The following is a 21,413-nucleotide window of genomic DNA, read 5'->3' on the forward strand; positions in this document are numbered from 1 at the left end:
GGGCACACACTGGAACCCAAATTTGTTCTGTTTCATCCACCAACCTAGCAGAGCTGGGTGGCAAGGAGCTGCTGACCCCACTGCACAGAAAGAGTTGAATCATGAGCAAAGAACTGTTCCTAAAATACTGTACACTGAGACCTGCAAGAAGATATTCTTTTTCTTAGCCATTGTCTCTTGAGATTTGCCAGTTGAGCCTTAATGAGACCTTCATATCTGAATAGATTCTGCCTAAGACACTGCCCAGAAGTGAAAACCGGAAAGTTATTTTCAAGTAATCTGAGGTTGCAATTCAACTCCTTGCCCCTTCTAAGAACTAAATCTTTTCTTTAGCAAATATATTAAAATCCATTCTTAGAGTATTTGCACAGATAAAATTCCTTGTTACAATGGTTAAAATTAAAAAATATTAAAATATACAAAAACAACCCTCAGAGAATCAGGACAGTAAAACACATATTACTACTTTCAGACAAGGGTTATACATAAATGTTAAGAGAATGAAGAAATTTAATAGGAAATCCATGCTATGAAGAAATAAGACTATTCAAATAGGTCAGGTTTTGCTAAAAGACCCAAATTGATCTATCAGTGATGAAAAATATAGTAGCTGTAATACCAGAATCAGAAACCCTATTTTTCCATGGCAGATGAGACATAACCAAATCTTCTATCCTAAAAAGATATTGAAGAAATCAAATGCAATGCAGTAAGAGGGGCATGGAAAGCAGGTATCAAATTGTAAATAATATTGTTTAGGATAAACAAGTATTGATTTTACAAGTATCAAAGGCAAGAAAAAAGTGAAATGGAATAATTGGGTTGTAAAGCTGTAAAAGAAGATGGTTAGTTAAAACATTATTGGACCTTTATATTTTTCAAAAAATGCAAACAAAAGAATAATAATAGTAATAATAATATAATAGCTGCTATTGTTATAATTTAGGGCTAGAGAGATGGATTAGTAGTCAAGCTATTTTTCTGCAAAGCCAAAGGACCCAGACTTGATTCTTCAGGACCCATGAAAGCCAGATGCACAAGGGAGCACATGCATCTGGAGTGCATTTGCAGTGGTTAGAGGTCCTGGTATACCCATTCTCCCTTCCTCCCTCTACCCATACCCTCAAATAAATTTTAAAAAGTATTTAAAAAATAAAAATTTAACTGCTAAATTAAATATGCATCTTAAAATTTCTAGAATGTAACAAAGAATAAAAGTAGAATGGATAGAAATCTTTTGGAGATAGCCTAAAGTTTATAACCCTCAAAAAGAGTAAGGGGGGAGCACCTGAAAAGTAAGGCCCTGGGGAGGGTGAGATGAAGCCTAAGCTTCAAAGGAAAATATTTCTGTCTATGACCTGTAACTCCCAGTACCAGATATTGGTTGCTATCCCCATTGAGCTATTGATTGGAGAGATCTATGAGGTCCCCAAATCAAGACAGCATTCTGTCAAAGAACTTGATTATCTGCCTGAAGCAAAAAAGTAAGACTGTATTGCTGAAGACACAATATGCTGCCAACATAGACTAGCAAGCAGAGGTCTAAGCTACTCAGAAGCAAGCACCCTGACACAGTGTACATGCCAGTGCAATAGTGGCACACAGCCTTGGTGGGTAACCAATAGCTTTATGATTGGCTAAGAGATTTTCTCAGTGTAAAGGAACCCATATTTAGAAATGGGAACCAGATCAGGATCCTATGGAGACAAATATTGTGCTTTCCAGTGTCAAGCTCGCACTAGTATTGGCTAAAAGAGGGATTACATACATCAAGTTCTCCCTAAATTAGTAGTGCTTATCCCATTTAAACTATGCTAACTTCACTCTCCATTGGAAAATCTGTTCTTCTTTTTCAGAAGGTAGTGAAATTGGAGGAGATAAACTACGCCTTGCACTTCAGCCAAGCCACAGCTAAATCCACAGAAGAATTGGGGAGACGAGCAAGAATGCTTCTTCTGTGCTGAACCTGATAATCAGTGTCAGGGTGAAGGAGACAGACCCCGAGGATACTCAGTATTTACCAAAGCAGAGATCCAAAGACTCCTTAGAGCTCATCACTGAAGTAGACTTAAAACTCCCCCACCATAGCTCAGGGAATTTTGAGGAACAAGTTGGAAAAGATTGTAAGAGCCACAGGTAGAGGCATTCCCTCCTGCTAAAAATTACTGAGTGCTGCTTCCACAACACATAAACCACAACCCCATAGGGAATGCCTACAACCCCACTGAGGAGTGTCGCCAGTGGAATGGGAGCAGGGATGAGAGAAAAGAGGGTACCGACTCATGATGTATCCATACAAAATATATTGTTAATAATAATGTAGAATAGAAATGTGATAATGAGATTCTCAGTCCAAAAGATGATAGAATGTAAAGGAAAAAGAAATATTAAAAATGTGAAACATATGGCAGGCAATAAGTAACATAGTGTAGTGGAAGACATGTGTGACAGGTATCACAATCAGTATAACTTGAATACATCACATAGTAAAAAGATTAACATTTTCAGACTGAATTTTTAAATCAGTGTATATGTCACTTATGAGATATACTTAATATTTAATGATACAGCAAATATGTAAAGGTGGTTCAAAATGAAAGAATTTAAAAAATTCAGCTCAATTTAATGCAGCTTGATGTGCTGGCTCTAAAAACCCACCAACACTGAATGGAACATTTAAAAATGATCAAATATCAGAAAACAAAATACTCCAAATTATCAAACTATCCAATGACATAGAACACATTTTCTGAACATACAACAAAATGTCAATGATAAAAAGATAAATTCAGTCCCATGCATCCCTTTATTTATAAAGAAGAATTTGAGAACAAAATATGGACACCTGAATAATAGAGTATTTTCAGAACTTTCTGAATATGCATGAAGAAGTTATATAGAAACTTGTCTTTAATACTATGAAAATGAAAAGTAATAAGGCTGCATGTCTAGGAGTTAATCATGTAAAAAACTATCGAAGTAAATACATTAGATGTGATATCAAAAATGAAATTGGGAAATATTTGAAAGATAATATTTTTCAAAAATTGAAGAGATTGTCCTTTGAGAACATAAATGAAACTGATAATCTTTTTAAAAAATTAATCAGATATTTTGAAAGGTAACAAAGGAAATTATCTTACAAGTTGAGTGCTGCTTCCTTGGCGAACCTGGTACCAGCACAAGGGTGAAGGAGACAGACATAGACAATATTCAACTCCTACCAAACCAGATATCCAGAGACACAGAGGCTTCCAAGACCTTACCACTGAAGCAGACCTAAAATGAACCCATCACGGCTCAGGGAAATTTGCAGAAGAGGGGGCAGAAAGAATGTTAGAGCCACACGTCGGGTCATTATGCACAGAGACATTGCCTCTTACCCATAGCTGGTGGCTAACCCCACAATGCATGACCCACAATCCCCAATGAGGAGGATCCCTGCCAAAGGGGAGGACAGGGAGGAGGCTAACAATAGTACCAACATGACTCTATACATTGTGTACATAACTTTTTTTAAAAAAAGGTCTGGACTTAGGGGATGGCTCAGTGGCTAAAGGACACTTGCTTATACAACCTTCTGGCCCAGGTTTGATTTCAAAGTACCCATGCAAATAAAATGGACAAACTCTTAACTCTCAATCTCTCTCTCTCTCTCCTGAAACAAATAAATATATTTTGAAAAGGTCACAAATTTAAATATAGCAAAAACTTTAATAAGGATTGCTACAACAATTTTTTGTCGATAGTTTGAAAAACAAACAAAATTGGCAAACTCCTAGAAAATTAAAACAAAAAGTGACTCAAATGAAGAACTCAGTATATCCAAAACTTTAAAATTTTTTTTTTTGTTTATTATTTGAGAGTGACAGACAGAGAAAGAGGGAGGGGGGGGAGGGAGGGAGGGAGGGAGGGAGGGAGGGAGGGAGGGAGAGAAGATGGGTGCGCCAGGGCTTCCAACCGCTGCAAACTAACTCCAGACACTTGTGCCCCCTTGTGCATCTGGCTAACATGAGTCCTAGGGAATTGAGCCTCGAACCGGTGTCCTTAGGCTTCACAGGCAAGCGCTTAACAGCTAAGCCATCTCTCCAGCCCTATCCAAAACTTTTAAAAAGCAGTCAACAGGTTATTCACAATTGAAAAATAATTGTAAAGCATTGCACATGTAATAAATTCCATAAGGATGCCATCTGTTAGGCCTTGCAGCCACTTTCCCACAGGGGCACACAACCAGAGACTCAACCGCCTTGCTCAGCAAAGGGGAGGAAAGGAAAGTTGCTGGCTTGGCTTGCCTCTGGTGTGTTGCACATGTCATTACAGACTTTTGTTTTGTCTTTCCAATACCTTACTGATACATTGCTACTTTGCATTTAAGCATCTTCTTTTAGATTAAGTGAGGTTTATAAACTGAAACCCTTGGTTTGGTAAAAAGAAAGCACAATTGAAGTGTTAGGTATCTTCACAAAATAAACTTTTCCTATGACTTGAAAATAACAATAACCAAAAAAAAAAAAAAAAAAAAGAAGAAGAAGAAGAAGAAAGTATGAGAAAATTAACCATGGAGAGAGCTGGCAATATGAAGAGCAGACCGTGCAGGAGCCAATGGTGGCCTGGAAGAAGTAGGGCAAGGGAAGAGAGAGGCAGGAAGGAATGTGCTACCTTCTTGAGAACAGGTGAACCATCTGCTCTGAAGGGAAAGGTGATGCCAAGAATGTTGATTGATTGGATATAACTTTAAGGTCAGAATACTTATGTGACATAAAGAATGCAGTGTGAAACTTACAATAATGGGAAGACTAGAAGAGTAAGTACAGAGACCAAAATAAATAAAGACATAGAAGATAGAAAGAAAGGAACCAAATGTCAGAGTGGTTATAAAACAGAGGGGGAAACACATATGGACTTGCATTTGTCCCAATCTGAGGATTAAAGAGACAGGAAATTTAGGTTTCTTAATTTCTATGAAGGAAATAAAATACTCAGATGTAACATAAATTACTATTTAACTTTTTAATATTATAAACTTTGCTTAAGAGTCTTTATTACAGTTATTAAATATCTTCCCCTTTCATTAAGTTTTATAAAATTCCCTCTGATTTTTCTTTGTGACTTTGAATATATTAAACATTTAATTACTTTCATGACTTTTCTGGCATTTTTATTATTCTCTTTATCACAGCATGTTTCTGAATAAAATGTTTCTTTCCTATTCTATATGTAATTTCTCTACTGGGTAGAGGGAAGTAGAAAAGAGATAGACCAGTCCACATCTTTTGCCCTGTTTCATTTAATGTAAATTATTTTCGGTTTAGAAAATCATAATGTGTGTATTCAATATGAATAGAAATATGGAACATAAAAATATAGCTGACCACCTAAGATGTTTATTAAAATGAATTTATTTGGTTATAGATGATAGAAAATAGGAAACTTTTTGATGAAGAATAACAACCTATGTCTAAAACATACATAAATATTATGTATATTTGGAAATTACTTATAGACCTACCTTCTGATTGTAGTCTTTTGCCTCAGATAAATATATCATATTTGAAAGCTGTTTCCTATGCAATACTTTCTACATTTCCATTTTGTATATCTAGGCTGCCAAAAAGTCAGAGCCCAAATCAGGAATGTGGGAAAATGGGTCCTAATGATATCTGCAGGTTAGCACTGTGTTGTCTATAAGGTATAAATCTTTCACTATAAAAATATAAAAATAAATTTAACTTGAAGTTATAATTGAGGCCACTTTCATAGCTACAGAAATGTGCTTAAAACAAACTAAAATGTAATTATTAAATACTTTTACATAATAAGATGTCATGATATAAATAGCCCAATGAAAGTTAAAGAAATAGAAATTATGAATGTGAGAAATCACCTAAAATTGTTCCATCAATCTACAGTGTCCTGCCTCACAGGAAAAAATAGTTATTTGTAAGTTATATTCACTTTATTTTTATTTATTTCATAACTTTCAATTATGGTTTTTCTTTTTTGTTTTGTTTTGCTTTTTGAGGTAGGGTATCACTCTAGCCCAGGCTGACCTGGAATTCATGATGTAGTCTCAGGCTGGCCTCCAACTCATGGTGATCCTCATACCTCTGGCTCCTGAGTGCTGGGGTTAAAGGCATGCACCACCATGCCTGGCTTTCAAATATGTCAGGTTGAAAATTGTTGCCATACCTTTAACCATGTATTTTTTAAACATTTTTTAAATATTTTATTTTCAATTTATTTATTTGAGACAGAGAGATATAGAAATAGGCAGGTAGAGAGAGAGAAAAAAAATGGGCACACCAGGACTTCCAGCCACTGCAAATGAACTCCAGATGTGTGTGCCCCCTTGTGCATCTGGCTAACATGGGTGGTGGGGAGTTGAATTGGGTCCTTTGGCTTTGCAGGCAAGCACCTTAATTGCTAAACCATCTTTCCAGCCCTAGCCAAGTATTTTTAAAATGTAATGAATAACAATAATCTTTTAGAATCATTTACATAATACAGAAATATAACTTATCAAGGAGAGACCAACATTAAAAAATGAAACCACTTATCCAAAAGGTGTCATCAAAAAAGAAAGAAGAGCAAAAATGAAAGAGAATTACAAAAAGAAAGTGACACTAGTGAAAACAAAAGGCTATAATTGTTAAAAGGAAGATATAAATAAAATGAATAGATAATAATGAAGAGTTGGGTTGCATTAGAGATATTTCAAAATGCATATTGGCAAAAAGAAATCCCAAGAATTTATAAAAAGAATTCTCAAAAATAAACCATAATAACCAGAGAAAATATTTATATGGAAGTCAAGGAAAAGACTTGAATTAACATTTGAGGCAAGGATAAAAGCAGAAGCAAAATGATCCATAGCTTAGCAAGCTAATATGACATCCTGGTGACTTCATTGATAAAGAATGCTTTCGTCAGCAGGCAAATAAAAACTCTTTATTCTACAAAGCTAGAAGACAGGATTGCAAGAGCAAATCTGTCCTCAGTGAAACTGCACCTCAAGTGTAAGGCAAGAGACAGACACACATGGAAGAATCCAGAAACTGCTTCCAAGGTACCCTTCTCAGGAATATATGTGAGGTTCACATCAGCCAACCAAAAGGTAATACAGTAACAAAGGAGCTGCAATCTGTAGACACACCACACACACACACACACACACACACACACACACACACACACACCAGGTTCATCCTCATTTATCATATACTCTGATCCAGAACCTCCCAGCTTGACCACTTCTCAATGTGTCCATGTGCACACACACAATAAAATCTCACTGGGCTGGAGAGATGGCTTAGCGGTTAAGCGCTTGCCTGTGAAGCCTCAGGACCCTGGTTTGAGGCTCGGTTCCCTAGGTCCCACGTTAGCCAGATGCACAAGGGGGCGCACGTGTCTGGAGTTCCTTTGCAGAGGCTGGAAGCCCTGGCACGCCCATTCTCTCTCTCTCCCTCTATCTGTCTTTCTCTCTGTCGCTCTCAAATAAATAAATTAATTAATTAAACTTAAATCTCACTGATACATGAGCTTGGTGTTTTTATGAGCATTCAGTGATTATATGGCTTCTCCTAAAACAGACATGAATGACCATGCCCAGCTGTTTGCATGCTTCCTGGGGAATCAGGTCTCATGTTTGTGTGGGAAACACTTTTGCCCCAAACACCTCTCTGTCCCTCTGTTTTTTGTTGTTGTTGTTGTTGTTTGTTTGTTTGTTTGTTTTGCTTTGCTTTGCTTTTAATGGGACTTGTTTCACACAGGGTACGAATGATGGATATGACCTCATCAAGGCTAGTGAGAAGCACTTCTTCAAACCACTGGGGATTAGTGTGTGCTCCTTGTAAATAGAAAGCTACAGTGTATCCTGGGCAATGTTTTGAAATGACTTAAAGGCACAGGCGGTAGTTGTGCTGCAGTCCTGATGGCAGGATGTTGTTCATCACAACGCGGATGGCCTAAATGGCAGAATTCTTAGAATATTATGGACAAAGATAAATGACAGTTTTATAGAAAGATGTGTGCCAATTGAGAGACACAGCAAGCCAAGACAATCTCATAGAGATCTGACCCTAAGGAAAATGAGAGGGAATCATAATTGCAAACCAAGGAAACGTGGATAACTGTGGTAGTTTGGATGGAAGACACCCTATATATTTAGGATTTTAATAAAGTTTTAATTTCAACCTGTAGCCACCTGGCTAGAGAAGGTACCACTGTGGATGGATCCTGGGGTCCAGCCCTGAGGTGTGGGGATAGATTTGGAATTTCAGTCTAAAGATATGCAAAGTGCTTTAGGTTTTTGTAGAGCATGAGAAGTGTGTTTATTTGATGGTGGTGGCTTGTGACTTTTTTTCTCTCTGCTCTCTGGTCCTATGAAAGAGGGCCAATTTCTTCTGCAATTATGGAATTTCTCCTTCATCTGTAAGTGTCAATAAATATCTCTTCCTCCATAACTGTGCCTGATTTGGAATTTCATCCCAATGATCTGAGGCCATCTGCTATGGAATTCATACCAAAATGTGGGGTGTGGCTGAGATGAATCTGACCATGTGGATTTTGGTCTTTTAGAACTTTTGTTTTAGAAGCATGGGCATGGATTTGGTACATGCAACTGAAGATGCCTTCTAGAGCAGTAAGCCAAGATTTATGTATTATTCTGATGAGAGTTTGAGAATGTTAAGTACAAAGAGAATTGTCTTTGGAAGCTTGGCTTATGAATTTTCTAAGGGGAAGGAAAGACTGCAGAGGACTTTGTTGGAATTGGACTATTAGCATAAGGGCTGCTTTGTTCTGCTGTCCGGGACCAGAGGATTTGATCAAGGGTTATATCTGTAATGGACTGAGGGGCTTGGCTAAAGATATAGGTCTGAGAGATTTAAGATTTTAAGTTTGAAAAATTCAAGCAAGTTTAAAATTTACTATCACAGTGACTGGTTTGAGGTTACTGAAGCTGCTATTGTCAAACCCACTAATGATACTAAGGAAAATGGCCCAACTACTTAACATTAAAATAATTCAAAGAATGCCTAAAGAAAGACTGTGATAGAAATACAAATTCTTTTGGAAAAGAGTTGACTGGAGAAGGAATCTGCTTTTCTAGGTTATGATTTATTTCATCCCTGTGTTAAGAATATTGCTACATACCTAATATTGATTTTGGAAGCATGAGAAATGCATGGAGTGGTCATGAAGTGCACACATTCCCAGAAGCTGCCACTGAGACATGGCTTATGACTCTGAGGCTGGCAAAGCCGCTGGAAGATGAACAGTGGTTTGCATCATGATCTGAAAATGTCTTCAATATACCAGGACTGTGCAAGGGCCTCCAGGAGGGTTATTGGTTGGAATAGAAGTTTTCCCTGGCTACTTAGCTCAGTTTTAGGGGCAGAATTGAAAAATCCAGAGATGTCAGTTATTAGTTATGATATTGTACTTGAACTGCAAAAGTTTGATGATCACCTGATAGCTATTGAGTTTGCCCTGTTCCAGTCTCTCCTTGCTATTCATTATAGCAGCTGGACATGCCTACACTGTGCCTTTACATGTTGAAAATGTATGGCTTATTTTGATTTAGCAGGACTCACAGTTAAGAGACCATCTTAAATCTCAGATGAGACTTGAGACTTTAGAACTATCTTAACTTGGTAAAGACTGTGGGGACCTTTGAATTTGAGAATACAAAATGTGAGATGATCATGAGTTTATTGGCAAGGATCAGGATAAAGGGTAAGGGCAGAATGTGGAAACTTGAATAGATAACCCCCAATATATTCATGATGTTATTAAAGATTTTAACTTATATCTGCAGCCACCTGGCTGGAGGAGGTGTCACTGGGTGGCTAGGGTTCAGCCCTAAGGTGTGGGTATGGATTTGGAATTCCAGTCTAAAGATATGCAAAGTGTCTGAGCTTTGGCTGGGGTTCCTGAAGTGTGCTTGCTTGCTGGTGGTGGCTTGTGGCTTCTCTCTCTCTCTCTCTCTCTCTCTCTCTCTCTCTCTCTCCTTCTTCTGCCATTATGGAGCTTCCTCTTGATCTGTAAGCTTCAAATAGATTTATTTCCTTCATAACTGTGCCTAGTCTGGAGGTTCATCTCAGCTACCTGAAGTTATCTATTATGATGACTTAGAAATTCCCCAAGCTGGAGAGGCAATATTTATCCCAATAAGAAACTAAAGGGGAAATTATTCTCAGTTAATGAGGGAATCCCAAAGAACTGAGAAACATGCTACAAGCAAAAGAAGAGCCAACTTTAATATCAGATAAGGCCAGAATACAATGATGACTCTGCCCTTCCCCTGTATGAGATGAAACCACAGGTAGAAGACTATGTGTTGAAGGCAATGTGCAGGGCAAAAAGCAACAGACAACAACATTCTCTGCACCAGCAGAAGTGAACTGCAGAAGGGAGATATTTTGACATTGTTAGCACCAGAATTTTACCTACTCCAGGGAACTGTAATTAACTGATGAATGAGACCTTTTATTCTGCTCTTTTGCATAATGGCTGTGTGCTCAAAATAAAAAAATAATGAAAAAATAACAGCATTCTATTTTTTAATAATTAGCATCACATAATTGTCACACAACAGTAGCTCTACAATCCTAATCTAGGCCTTTAAGCTTTGAATTGCTACTGACTGGTAACCAAACAAGGGTGGATTACATTAGCTTCAGCTTCATGAGTTACATAAGAAATCATCTTTCAGAACCAGACTGGCATTTGGCAGAGCATTGCTGGCATTGACATAGCATACCATACTTGTTCTGTCGTCTCATGCAAGATGCCCAAAGGAATATATGTATAAACTATTTTGAATAAATCATCATCCTTGACTGGAGTAAAGCTAAAAATTAATGCCTTTACTACATGTTGTGAGCCATTCAAAACACTATTAAATAAAATTGGCTTCCCTGCTCTTAAGTTTATGTTTCTATCAGATGTTTATTGGTTTTTACAAAAACTTTAAAATGATAAGTTTAAATGATTAAAGAATAATAAAAACCAACATAGAAAATAATTGGCAACACTACCTCTGAATAAGATTTACTTGATGACTGAGATGGAGTCCTCTGGCTCCTGCTCAGTAGAGATCTCCCATCTGCCCTCAGAGATGTTTAATGACTTATAGAGTAGATCTGAACTCTGCATTCCACAAAGCAGAGTCACAACACTTTCTGATGAGTGTAATACCTTTCCCAGAAACTGACATTTCTTTGGAGTTAGGTCTTTAAGCAGGCTATTTGATAATTTCAAAAATTTACATTTGTAAGAATTCAAGCTCAGCAATTCCAAATGTTGAATAGTGAAACTTTCCAAGCAATATAATAGGATTGCTTCTCTTTTCATAACATGTCAAAATATTTCCCTCAAGTACAGAGCCCATTCCTTTGCATCTTCTTCATATATCATTATTGTCTTTTGAATTTCCTAGAAAAGGGGAAATAATGTGTCGTTTTCCTTACATTTGAGATAATAACAAATTTTATAATTATTTCTCAAAATTTTAATAACTGTTTAGGGATATAATGCTAATTAGTTTATAATAGATACCAGTGGTATAAAACTTTATTACCCTTATCATAACCATATAGATCATCATTCCAATTTTAGTACATGTGCTGCCAAAGCAAATATCATATAGATTAAATAACAAGATATGAAACAGTTCATGCTCTGTATGAATCAATTGTGTATTCACCATTCAGAGGTGAGAGTATGCTCAATAGAAATAAGTGAGAGGTCTCATGGTAATATGGCCAATGCTCTGTGAGACTATCATACTGGCTCCAAACACAGCTTTACCAGAAACTACAATTTTTACCTCTTTCATGGTTTTCATTCCTTTGAGGTAAAGGTTTAACAAAATGAATCTTTCATTATAAATATAATCGCTCTGAGAATAGATAAAGGAATTCATACAAAAATTTTTAAAATCTTTCTTACAGGTAAAGATAGATATAAAAGGATAGGTTTTAGAATTTTCACCCTCAAATAACAAAAACCACATATATTTAAGCAAAGAAATTCAATAAAACAAACTAAATCAAAGGTAACCACATGGCATAAATTTTAAAAAATGATTCATGCATGTTGCACGTAGCACTTTTTCATTGTTTTTCCATTGCTGTGCCATCATACAGTATGCATAATTTAAATACAGTATACGAACTAGCTAAGCATGGCAGTGCATGCCTTTATTCCCAGCTCTTGGAAGTGATAGGTAGGAAGTTAGTTATGATTTCAAGGCCCACCTAGAGCTACAGAGTTCCAGGTCAGCCTGGGCAAAAGTGAGATCCTCCCTACTCCAAAAAAGAAGAAGAAGAAGAAGAAGAAAGAGGAGGAGGAGGAGGAGGAGGAGAACTTTGTTAATATACATGGTAATCTGCTAAATTACTCTGAAGAAGTCAAGACCATTCTCAAGTTTCCCCTTGTGGGTTACTTGCTTTGCTTCCTGCATACAGGAAGAGATTATATAGTATCATTAGTAAACCAGACAGATCATTTCCCCCTCTAGATACGTGGATATATTTTATACAGTAATGATGTTATAATGCATACTAGAATGATGCTGAGAGACTTTTAATTTTATTGAGTTATTTATTTTATATTTTTGTCTTTTCTCATATGAGTATGATTTCTAAGGAGAAGTTCCTTATCTTTTAATTAATAAATTCCTACTTAATGCACACCAAAGTTCTGTGAACACATATCCAACATATTTTAAAATATATTTATATATATGAAATGTGAAAAAACCTGGCACAATGCAATATGGGGGTCTCACACAAGTTGGATGTGAAACTTTGGTTGGCTCCATTATACTGGACACAGTGTCACATGCTGACAGGAGAAAGATGCTATGTAAAAGCACAATGATGATACCATAAGTAAGCATTTCCACACTGGAGAAACAGTAAGGTAAAAGTTTTCTTATGTGTTTCTGAAGCAGAGTGATCTCTGCTTATTAAATTATTATTAAAACTATGTGTGCTTCTTCTAAATCTTTTGGCCTGGGTTCTCATGTTTTGCTTTTTGTGTATGTGCATGTGTACGTGTATGTGCCAGAGGCTTTTTCCTTGGAAATTTCTCTGTGAAGATTTTCTCCATCTCCATTTCCAACTTTCCAGTCAAGCAAGAAGGGGAATTCCATTCTGACTTGAGTCTTCCAGCTAGCCATATTCCTGGATTTTAATGCTCCATAAAATAAGTCTCATAATTCATAAATTATTATTATTAAATTGACAAATAATGAAAAACATAAAGCACATTAACTCAATATCTATGTGTATTATGTGTGTTATTTCACTAATTCTCAAGACTGCCTATTACATGGGTTCTAATATTGGCTCCATTCTCCAGATGGAGCAATTGAAGCAGTATTGAACTCAAGACTCCAGGCAGTCTGCTCTATGGCCTATACTTTTGTCCTCTAACAGCAAAGGACATGATAACAGATTTTTACAAGACTAAAAATAGATTCTTGTAGTGCTTTGGGTTAGGTTAGTTAGTATTAAGCAGTCTATAGTAATCTTAAGTATGTTAGCTTTGCAAAGTTTCATTGGAAATCTGGTTTCCTGACAGGGAAAATGAAGGAAACAACATATAATTTAATTCAAGAGTACAGTTATTTAAGAATAACTTACAGACTGCACTTCTTATCTATAATTTATATCAGCATAATTATAGAAAAATATATAAGGATATACTGAAGTATAGAAAGAATCCTTCCTTGGTGTAAAATTTGGTATCACCATAGGCTGATAAACATACAAAATCACCTCTAGACAATAATAACACATTTTCAAACTTCCCAGTTCACATGAGTTAACCATCAATGACCACTAGATAGTTCAGGATGTCCTCTGTTCTCCTAGGACCAGAGACAGGACCAGGTCCCATTCTTCTGACATGTAACTAGAGTCCATCAGTTCTGGTCATTGGCTTTACAGGCTGGTTGATTATAAGAGAGAGGCCCAAGTGTCCTCCAAGTCTGCTAGCTATCTACATGACCTCATGTATTTCTCACTAACTGTACAGAGCTGGTCTTGTGTTCTTTTATTGATGATCATTCAGACAGGGGAGCTTACCACAGCCACAAAGACAAGCACTAATCTTTGTGCTGCCTTCTGTTCTTTTTGTATGAAACTTAGTTGAGGAAAAAAAAAAAAAATAACTCCAAAGGCAACCATGGCATTCCTCTTGCTTGTTCTAGAGGAGTTGTAATTGAGTAATATTTAGCCTCTAACACAACAAGAATTAGCTTTGAATTCTCAAGAGTAGCCTGTAGGCAATGTACATCATTTTAGACACTTGGAACAAAAAGAAGCCTAAATCACGATCCTTTCCATTTAAGGAAATTTACCATCATTAAGATTAGCTTTGACCTGTCATGGTGGTGCATGCCTTTGATCCTAGCACTCGGGAGGAAGAGGAGGATCGCCTGAGTTTGAGGCCATCCTGAGACTTCATAGTGAATTCCAGGTCAGCTTGAGCTAGAGTGAGACCCTACCTCCAACCACCCCCCCACCAAAAAAAATGATTATCATTGAAATAGTAAAGTTCATGAATTGAAACCATATATTATGAATCTGAAACAGAAATACAAAATTGCATTCCTGGGAAGTTTTGCCATAATAAAGGAACATTACTATTGGAGCTGTATTTAAAGTCTACAAACATATCATTTAAAATGTAAATCTTTCATCTAAGAACATAATATAAATGAAAGCACTATTCAACACTGTGTGATTTTACTAGATGTGAACAAATGTCTGTATGTCTGAATATAGGGCACTGATTACAGACCAACTTAATATACCACACAAGTCTAACGAGTTTATTAGGATGACTTACAGGAGCTTGTTCTCCTCTGAAACCTTATGAGCTGAGCTTCTACTGTCTGTGCTTCTCTAAGCATGTGCATCTTTCAAATTCCCACCAGAGTGGCTCTTACCATACTGAAGGATTTTTCTAGCCCTAAGTTCAAAACTCTCACACTGTTCCTGAAAATGAGTTCCAAGACTTATGAACCACACTGTAAGGTTTATCACACCAACATTCCTACTTCTTGTTTCTGTCTTATGTATGAGTTACTTTATTATTGTAGTGACATAGTACAAGACAAAAACAACATAGGGAAGGAAGGGATTTTTGGCTTACAGCTTCAGAGTACAGTCAACCATGGTGAATCTTCCCACTTCAAGTAACCTAATCCAGAGCTGGAGGGATAATTTAGCAGTTAAGGCATTTGCCTGCAAAGCCAAAGGACCCAGGTTCGATTCCCCAGGACCCATGTTTGCCAGATGCACAAGGGGAACACTAGTCAGGAGTTCATTTGCAGTGGCTGGAGGCCCTAGTGTACCTAGTGTTCTCTCTCTTCCCCTCCCTCTTTCTCTGTTAAATAAATAAATAGATAAATAAATAAATGTAAAATATTCAAATAACCTAATCTAGAAAATACCTCAGAGACTTGCTAATAAATATTTTTCCATGGTCAATCTACATCTCAATAAGTGACATTGACCATCACATGGGTTGTTAGTAGGCTTATTAAAATCATTGTTGGCCTAGTTATCACTGATTGTTTTGTTTATTTTTGTGCATTACTACTTGGCCAAAGTATTCTGTAGGTCATTATAATAACCTCTGTCCCGTGATGGACACTGGTTATGTCATACTTATGACTGAAAAAAAAAATCTCTTCATCCCAACAAATGGTTTTACAAGAACAAAAATGAGCCAGATTATTTTTTTTAATTTATTATAAAGTGTTCTTTAAGTTAACTAATGTCATATTCATATTAAAAAACAAAACTGCTCCCTGCGCATAGTGGTGCACCTTTAATCCCAGCACTCAGAGGGCAGAGGTAGGAGGTTCTCCACGAGTTCTAGGCCACACTGAGACTATCTAGTAAATTCAATGTCAGCCTGGGCTACAGTGACACTCTACCTCAAAAAATAAATAAAATAAAATGCAAATATTCCTATGGGGCTGGAGATATGGATCAGACATTCTTTTTTGCTGTTCAAATTCTCTGAATTTATGATTTATCTTAAGATTTGTAGTATATTACAGTTTATATGATGATGGTGTGTTACTAAAAGAGCTTAATATACTAGGATGTCGTTGAAATTAGGTAACCTTACAGTCAATTGTACCTACTGTAAAGTAAACAGAATTCCTCAAAATTACACTAAGTATAAAGCATTTTTAAACCTCTACTCTGATGTAGTCTTTTATATTTATAATTTTTTATACTGAATTATTAACAATCTATATCAGTTGCAACCACAATATTAAACTTTGGTTTTGTGTAACAATATGTAAAGAACTGTAGAAATGATGAAAGAAAAAAAAGATTTTGCAGATCTATATTCTGAACAATTTGTTCTTGGTCCCATCATAGTTCACTTCAAATGACTTTATCATAATAAACACTTTGAATGGTTTGTGCTAAGTGAGTTTACTAGGAAGTGGACTAATATAAGTGAATACAATTATTATTAAATTCTCTCCAGGGTAGTATAATTGCTGTTTTGTACTTGATATGCTGGGCTTCAGTATCAACTGAGCAAATTACTATCTGTGTTAATCTTCATTTATTTTTTAGTTTTTAAAAAATGTTTCACTTATTTGAGATAAAGAGAGAAATAGAGGGGTGGAGAGAGAGCAAAAGTGAGTGAATATGGGTGCTTCATTTCCTCCTTCTGCTGCAGATAAATTCCAGACACATTTACCACTTTGTACATCTGCATTTGCATGGGTACTAGGAAATGGAACCCAGGCCACAAGGTTTTGTAAGGAAGTGCCTTTAAGTACTCAGCAATCTCTCCAGCCCAATATTGATTTATTGAGTTAATTGGTATAAACATTTTATGTTTTCTCATATTTAAAATATCTACAAAATTATGAGATTTCTGAAGGTTAAACAAATTTCACAAACCAATCCCTGATACCCAGTAAGAAACTATAAAACTTAACTACAAGTATTATTATGTTTGGTTTCCAATATATGGTCCACACAGGCTCTTGGATATCTATAAACATTTTTTATTTCATGAAATATATTTATCAAATTGTCTTTGTTAAAGGCAGAGAACTATAAAGATTCAGAGAGTCATTGAAGGTGGTTAGATAGTAAAATCTGAAAACTGCTAGAAGCACCTGGTTGAGTCTAGTTGTAGGGTGTCAGTACCATTGAGGCACAAAGCAGGACCAAGTCCAGATGAATGGGCAGGTGGTCACTCTGTAATTCAAGTAGCCCTGTCAATCAGTGAGGCTTGAGCTGCTGAAGGCTCAGAAGGTCTATGCTTATTGGTCCTTAGATGCACATACTGGGTAGTCAGGTGACAGGTCAGTGCGGGGTATGTTTATCTCACTGTTAGGTGCCCTCTTCTTTATAAGGTCTAGGTAAGGGGATTTTGCCAACTGTAGGTCTGGCATATTCAATACATTACCAAGCATGCTTTTTCTGATATGATTTCAAAATGACCATTCACTTGTATGGTACCAATCTACTTTGGTAAGTTTATATGAATGTTATTTATTATACACATTATATATACTGAATATACATACATACATATAATATATATATATATATGTATGTATATATATGTGTGCATGTATACACACACACACACACACATATACACATATACATATATTCAGTTAAAACAGGTGTCATTTGTGTCTTGGCAGGACCTGATTAAACATAAGCATAGGAGTGTCTATAGGACCTGGACTCTAGGATGGGGTTTCCTTCTGGGTCTCTGTCATGATTTCAGAATGCGCATCAATTTCCGTGCAGGAGGAAATTGTATGAGAGGAATATGTGGCACATCATGGCACAATAAGATCCAAAATTTCACCAGTTATTATTTATTGTAGAATATTTGGAAGAAGAAGTCTTAAGAGATCAAAGACCTATAGAATTCTGTAGATGTGTGGCAGTGGAGATCACAGTGAGATGATGCAGTGTGGGGGCGTAACAGTGGCTCCAACTATCCTAGAAAGCACAAAGCAGTTACAACTCTGGAAGCAAGAACCTAGGCTTCTTAAACTAACGCAAAAGCATTGTTTAGGAAGAAGTGGAATTCTAAGGACTAAGATTAGAAAAAAAAAAATAAAAAAAGAAGGGAAGATTTGAGACTGAAATTAGAAATTTCGAATGTTCCTAGACTTTTCCCAAGGGAGAGAACTGGAATTTCCTTGTAAAACAAACAAACAAGCAAAGAAAATAAAAGATCAGTTTTAAGAACTTCTCTTGAGATAATTTCAAGTAAAGTCAACCTTTCTTAGTAACTTTGCCAATAAATATCTCCTGTGTGTGATTAGCTAGTGTTTAAATGCAGATGGGATAAAAGGATATTCTGTAGAAATGATTGATACTCAGAAATTTTTCCTGTATCATGCCAACATGGATCAGCACAAGCCAGGAAACCATAACTAGAATGACTTTTAAGAGTTATTAGACTAAAAAAAGGCAAAGTAAAACATTAAGGCTGTCTAAAATTATCACTATGGTTGTATTCACACCAGAGTCAGGAAATAATGTTATGTGGAGTACACGGAGCGGTATTCAGTTTGTTAGAGCTGGTGAAGTTGCAATGCCATGGCCCTGCTATGACAGACACAGGCCGCAGGCGAAGTTTCTGTGAAGGGCTAGATGGTAAACATTTGAGCTTTGTAGGACCACATGGACCCTTTTCCTCTCCTTCTTCCCCCTTCCTTTATTTTCCTGTTCCTTCTCTTATAATATTTTAAGAATGTGAAAAACATTCTTTGTTCATGGATAGGGCTCAGGCCAGAAAAAAATGGCAGCATTTCATCTTTGGATTATAAATAGAGTTTTTCACTCCAGGAATTATGGTGGTGACTGATCTGAGGGAATAAAAATGTACATAACTTATAAAGTTTGTAATATATATATATATATTCATAGCTGATGTTAATTTTGAGAAGTGGATCTGTGCTGGAGGAGGTATGAGGTATGTTGTTGTTTGGGGCAAGCTTAGAGATGCTATAACCGGCACCCCTTTGTAGAGTTTGGTTCAGTCTCCTGCTGCTGTTAGCAACCTGGTGTGGACAAAGAGGTAGTGTCCAGTCTCTGTGCTACCATATTTCCTCTGCCATCAGGAAGCTTCCCCTTGAGACTGTAAGCCAAAGTAAATATTTTTCTTCCATCAGCTGCTTTTGGTCAGGGGCTTTATTACAGCAGTGCAAAGCTAACTACACCTACAACTAGGGATGAATTTAGGTCTCATTCATGGTAGACAACAGATAATAATCAAGTAGTTACTATTGAGTTAGTGAAATAAAACAAGATAATAAGAAGTTGGCGGCCGTTTGGCAGGAGTACTAATAATCTATCATTGATTACCCCAATGTTATTCTCCTTGTCATAGTAAAATCTGTAGAAATATTGACCACATTGATATATCATAATGGTATGTCATTTTTATAGTACACAAAACATGTAATTGACAGAATTATGTTTGATGATAAGAAAGAAAAAAAATCTCCTTAGACAGCACAGTGTGATCCATTTGTGTCCCTGTGTGAAAAGGAATCTATGCATAAAGTTTAGGTCTTAAATGCTGGCAAGCTTTTTAGAATACAGTGGTTTGTGGCAGGTTAGAATATCCTTGTATACTGAAAGACAAGTTGTATCTTATTTAATGGTCCTCTTCATTCTGAAGGAAATATACATATTAGGGTTTTCTGATCCATTTGGCTGATAACTACAGGAAGAATATCAGCTTTGACGACTATGACCCAGTGTAGCAAGGGCTCACCTATACTGTCAGACCATTATGCAAGCTAAGCTACTGTCATTGCAGTTTAATAATAATGCTTCACCATGTTGATGGCAACTCTCATTAGGAGTTCTACAAAGGTTATCTCTAAAACTCTGGAAGCAAACCATTCCTTATTTGTCCAATGATTTCTTTCTTTTTGATAATTAACTTGAGAATTACTTTTGGCTCCTGATAGAGATTAAGGTCTTCTTATAGTATGGTGTTTATATATTGGCCACCAGTGAAATCAGTGTAATGACACCAAATTATTAACTTAGTTTTAAGTAATAACATTTCATTAGAAAAATTGGTGCAGTATATACAAAACCGAGTCAGCCTTGATGAGACAAATTAGTTCCGTGAGCATGAGGCTCATCCTCCTGTGACACAAATCTTATTGCACTGCCTCATCACCCTCTGTAGCCTCATGGAGGGATTTTCCAATCTGCTATGGAGCAAAAGAGAGGGTGCATAATACCAGGTTTCTAAGGAATCTGTTCACAATAATCTGTTCACAATAACCCAAAATGAATGATCCTAGCATTATATATACTCTCTATATGTTCCTGAAGGACAATGGTGAAAGCAAAGTGTTCTCGTTAACAGAAACTTGTGGGCTTGGACTTGGTAGTTTACTTTGGTTTGAAAAAAAATCTGCTCTGACTTGAGCTATGGATCTACATTGAAAAAAAGAGTAGAAAGGAATATCCCTATTCATTTCAGAATTAAATATCCAAGCTAAATTACTAAATAAGAAACATGTGGAGAAACATGAGCTTTAAGTTACATTCTTCTATATAATGATGTTCTTATACTCTTTGTGGCTTTAGGGCAAATTAGATTTCAAATTGTGTTTCCTAGTTTTCCTCTGTGAGTAATTGGACCTGCTCACTGAGAACTTGCAATGGGATCAAAGCTTTATGATTTTATATAGCTATAGAAAAAATCATTGTACAAAATCCCTACCCTGTGGCAAAATACAGTCTATAAGCAAAGTCCATTTCAAGGAAAAACATATAATTACACAAAATGTAAATTGAATTATGAAGACATTTAATATAAAAAGTATACTTTCACCAAAAATTAGGCCACAAGACTAAAATTACATAACTACATTGATTTGTAAAATGTATAGATTTCTAACTCTTTTAAAAGAATACTAATAAAGTGAATTGTATTTATGTATACCTCAATTTTTTTTACTATAAAAATCAGTCTGATAAAAAATAGCAAAACTATAAAATTTGAAAATAAAGTCATTTTCAGAGCTCCAGTGCCAATTTCTTAACAGAATAACTAAAGAATAAAATATATTTAATGTATATTTATTTTAAATAACCATATTACACAACCTTACAAATTTATAGTTAGAGTTTAATGCAAATATATCATATAATTCAGTGCAAATTTTAGTATCTTTATGACCTGAAAATTATGTGTTCATTAAAAACTTAGTATGTATTGCTATAATTAAAATATTTAAATTGTATTTTGATTAAATTAAAAGTGACATATTTTATCAGTGATAAATATAGGATCAAACATCTTGACTCCAATCTGAGGTATGTTTAAAGATCCTGAGTATACTTAAGATTTTATTTTGC

The 21,413-nt window shown here is 36.0% G+C and overlaps 1 protein-coding gene across 1 annotated transcript in view; it reads right to left on the bottom strand.

Moving 5' to 3' along the window:
• Bank1 (B cell scaffold protein with ankyrin repeats 1) overlaps positions 1-11,418 on the bottom strand; it is a 359,398-nt gene extending 347,980 nt beyond the window's left edge. Inside the window, 1 exon segment of the mRNA XM_045143530.1 lies at positions 11,040-11,418. Within this exon segment, the coding sequence (XP_044999465.1) occupies positions 11,040-11,418 (379 nt within the window).
• Between the last annotated feature and the right edge of the window lie 9,995 nt (positions 11,419-21,413).

This window comes from Jaculus jaculus, chromosome 2 (genome assembly GCF_020740685.1).
Source record: "Jaculus jaculus isolate mJacJac1 chromosome 2, mJacJac1.mat.Y.cur, whole genome shotgun sequence".
Taxonomy (NCBI): Eukaryota; Metazoa; Chordata; class Mammalia; order Rodentia; family Dipodidae; genus Jaculus; species Jaculus jaculus.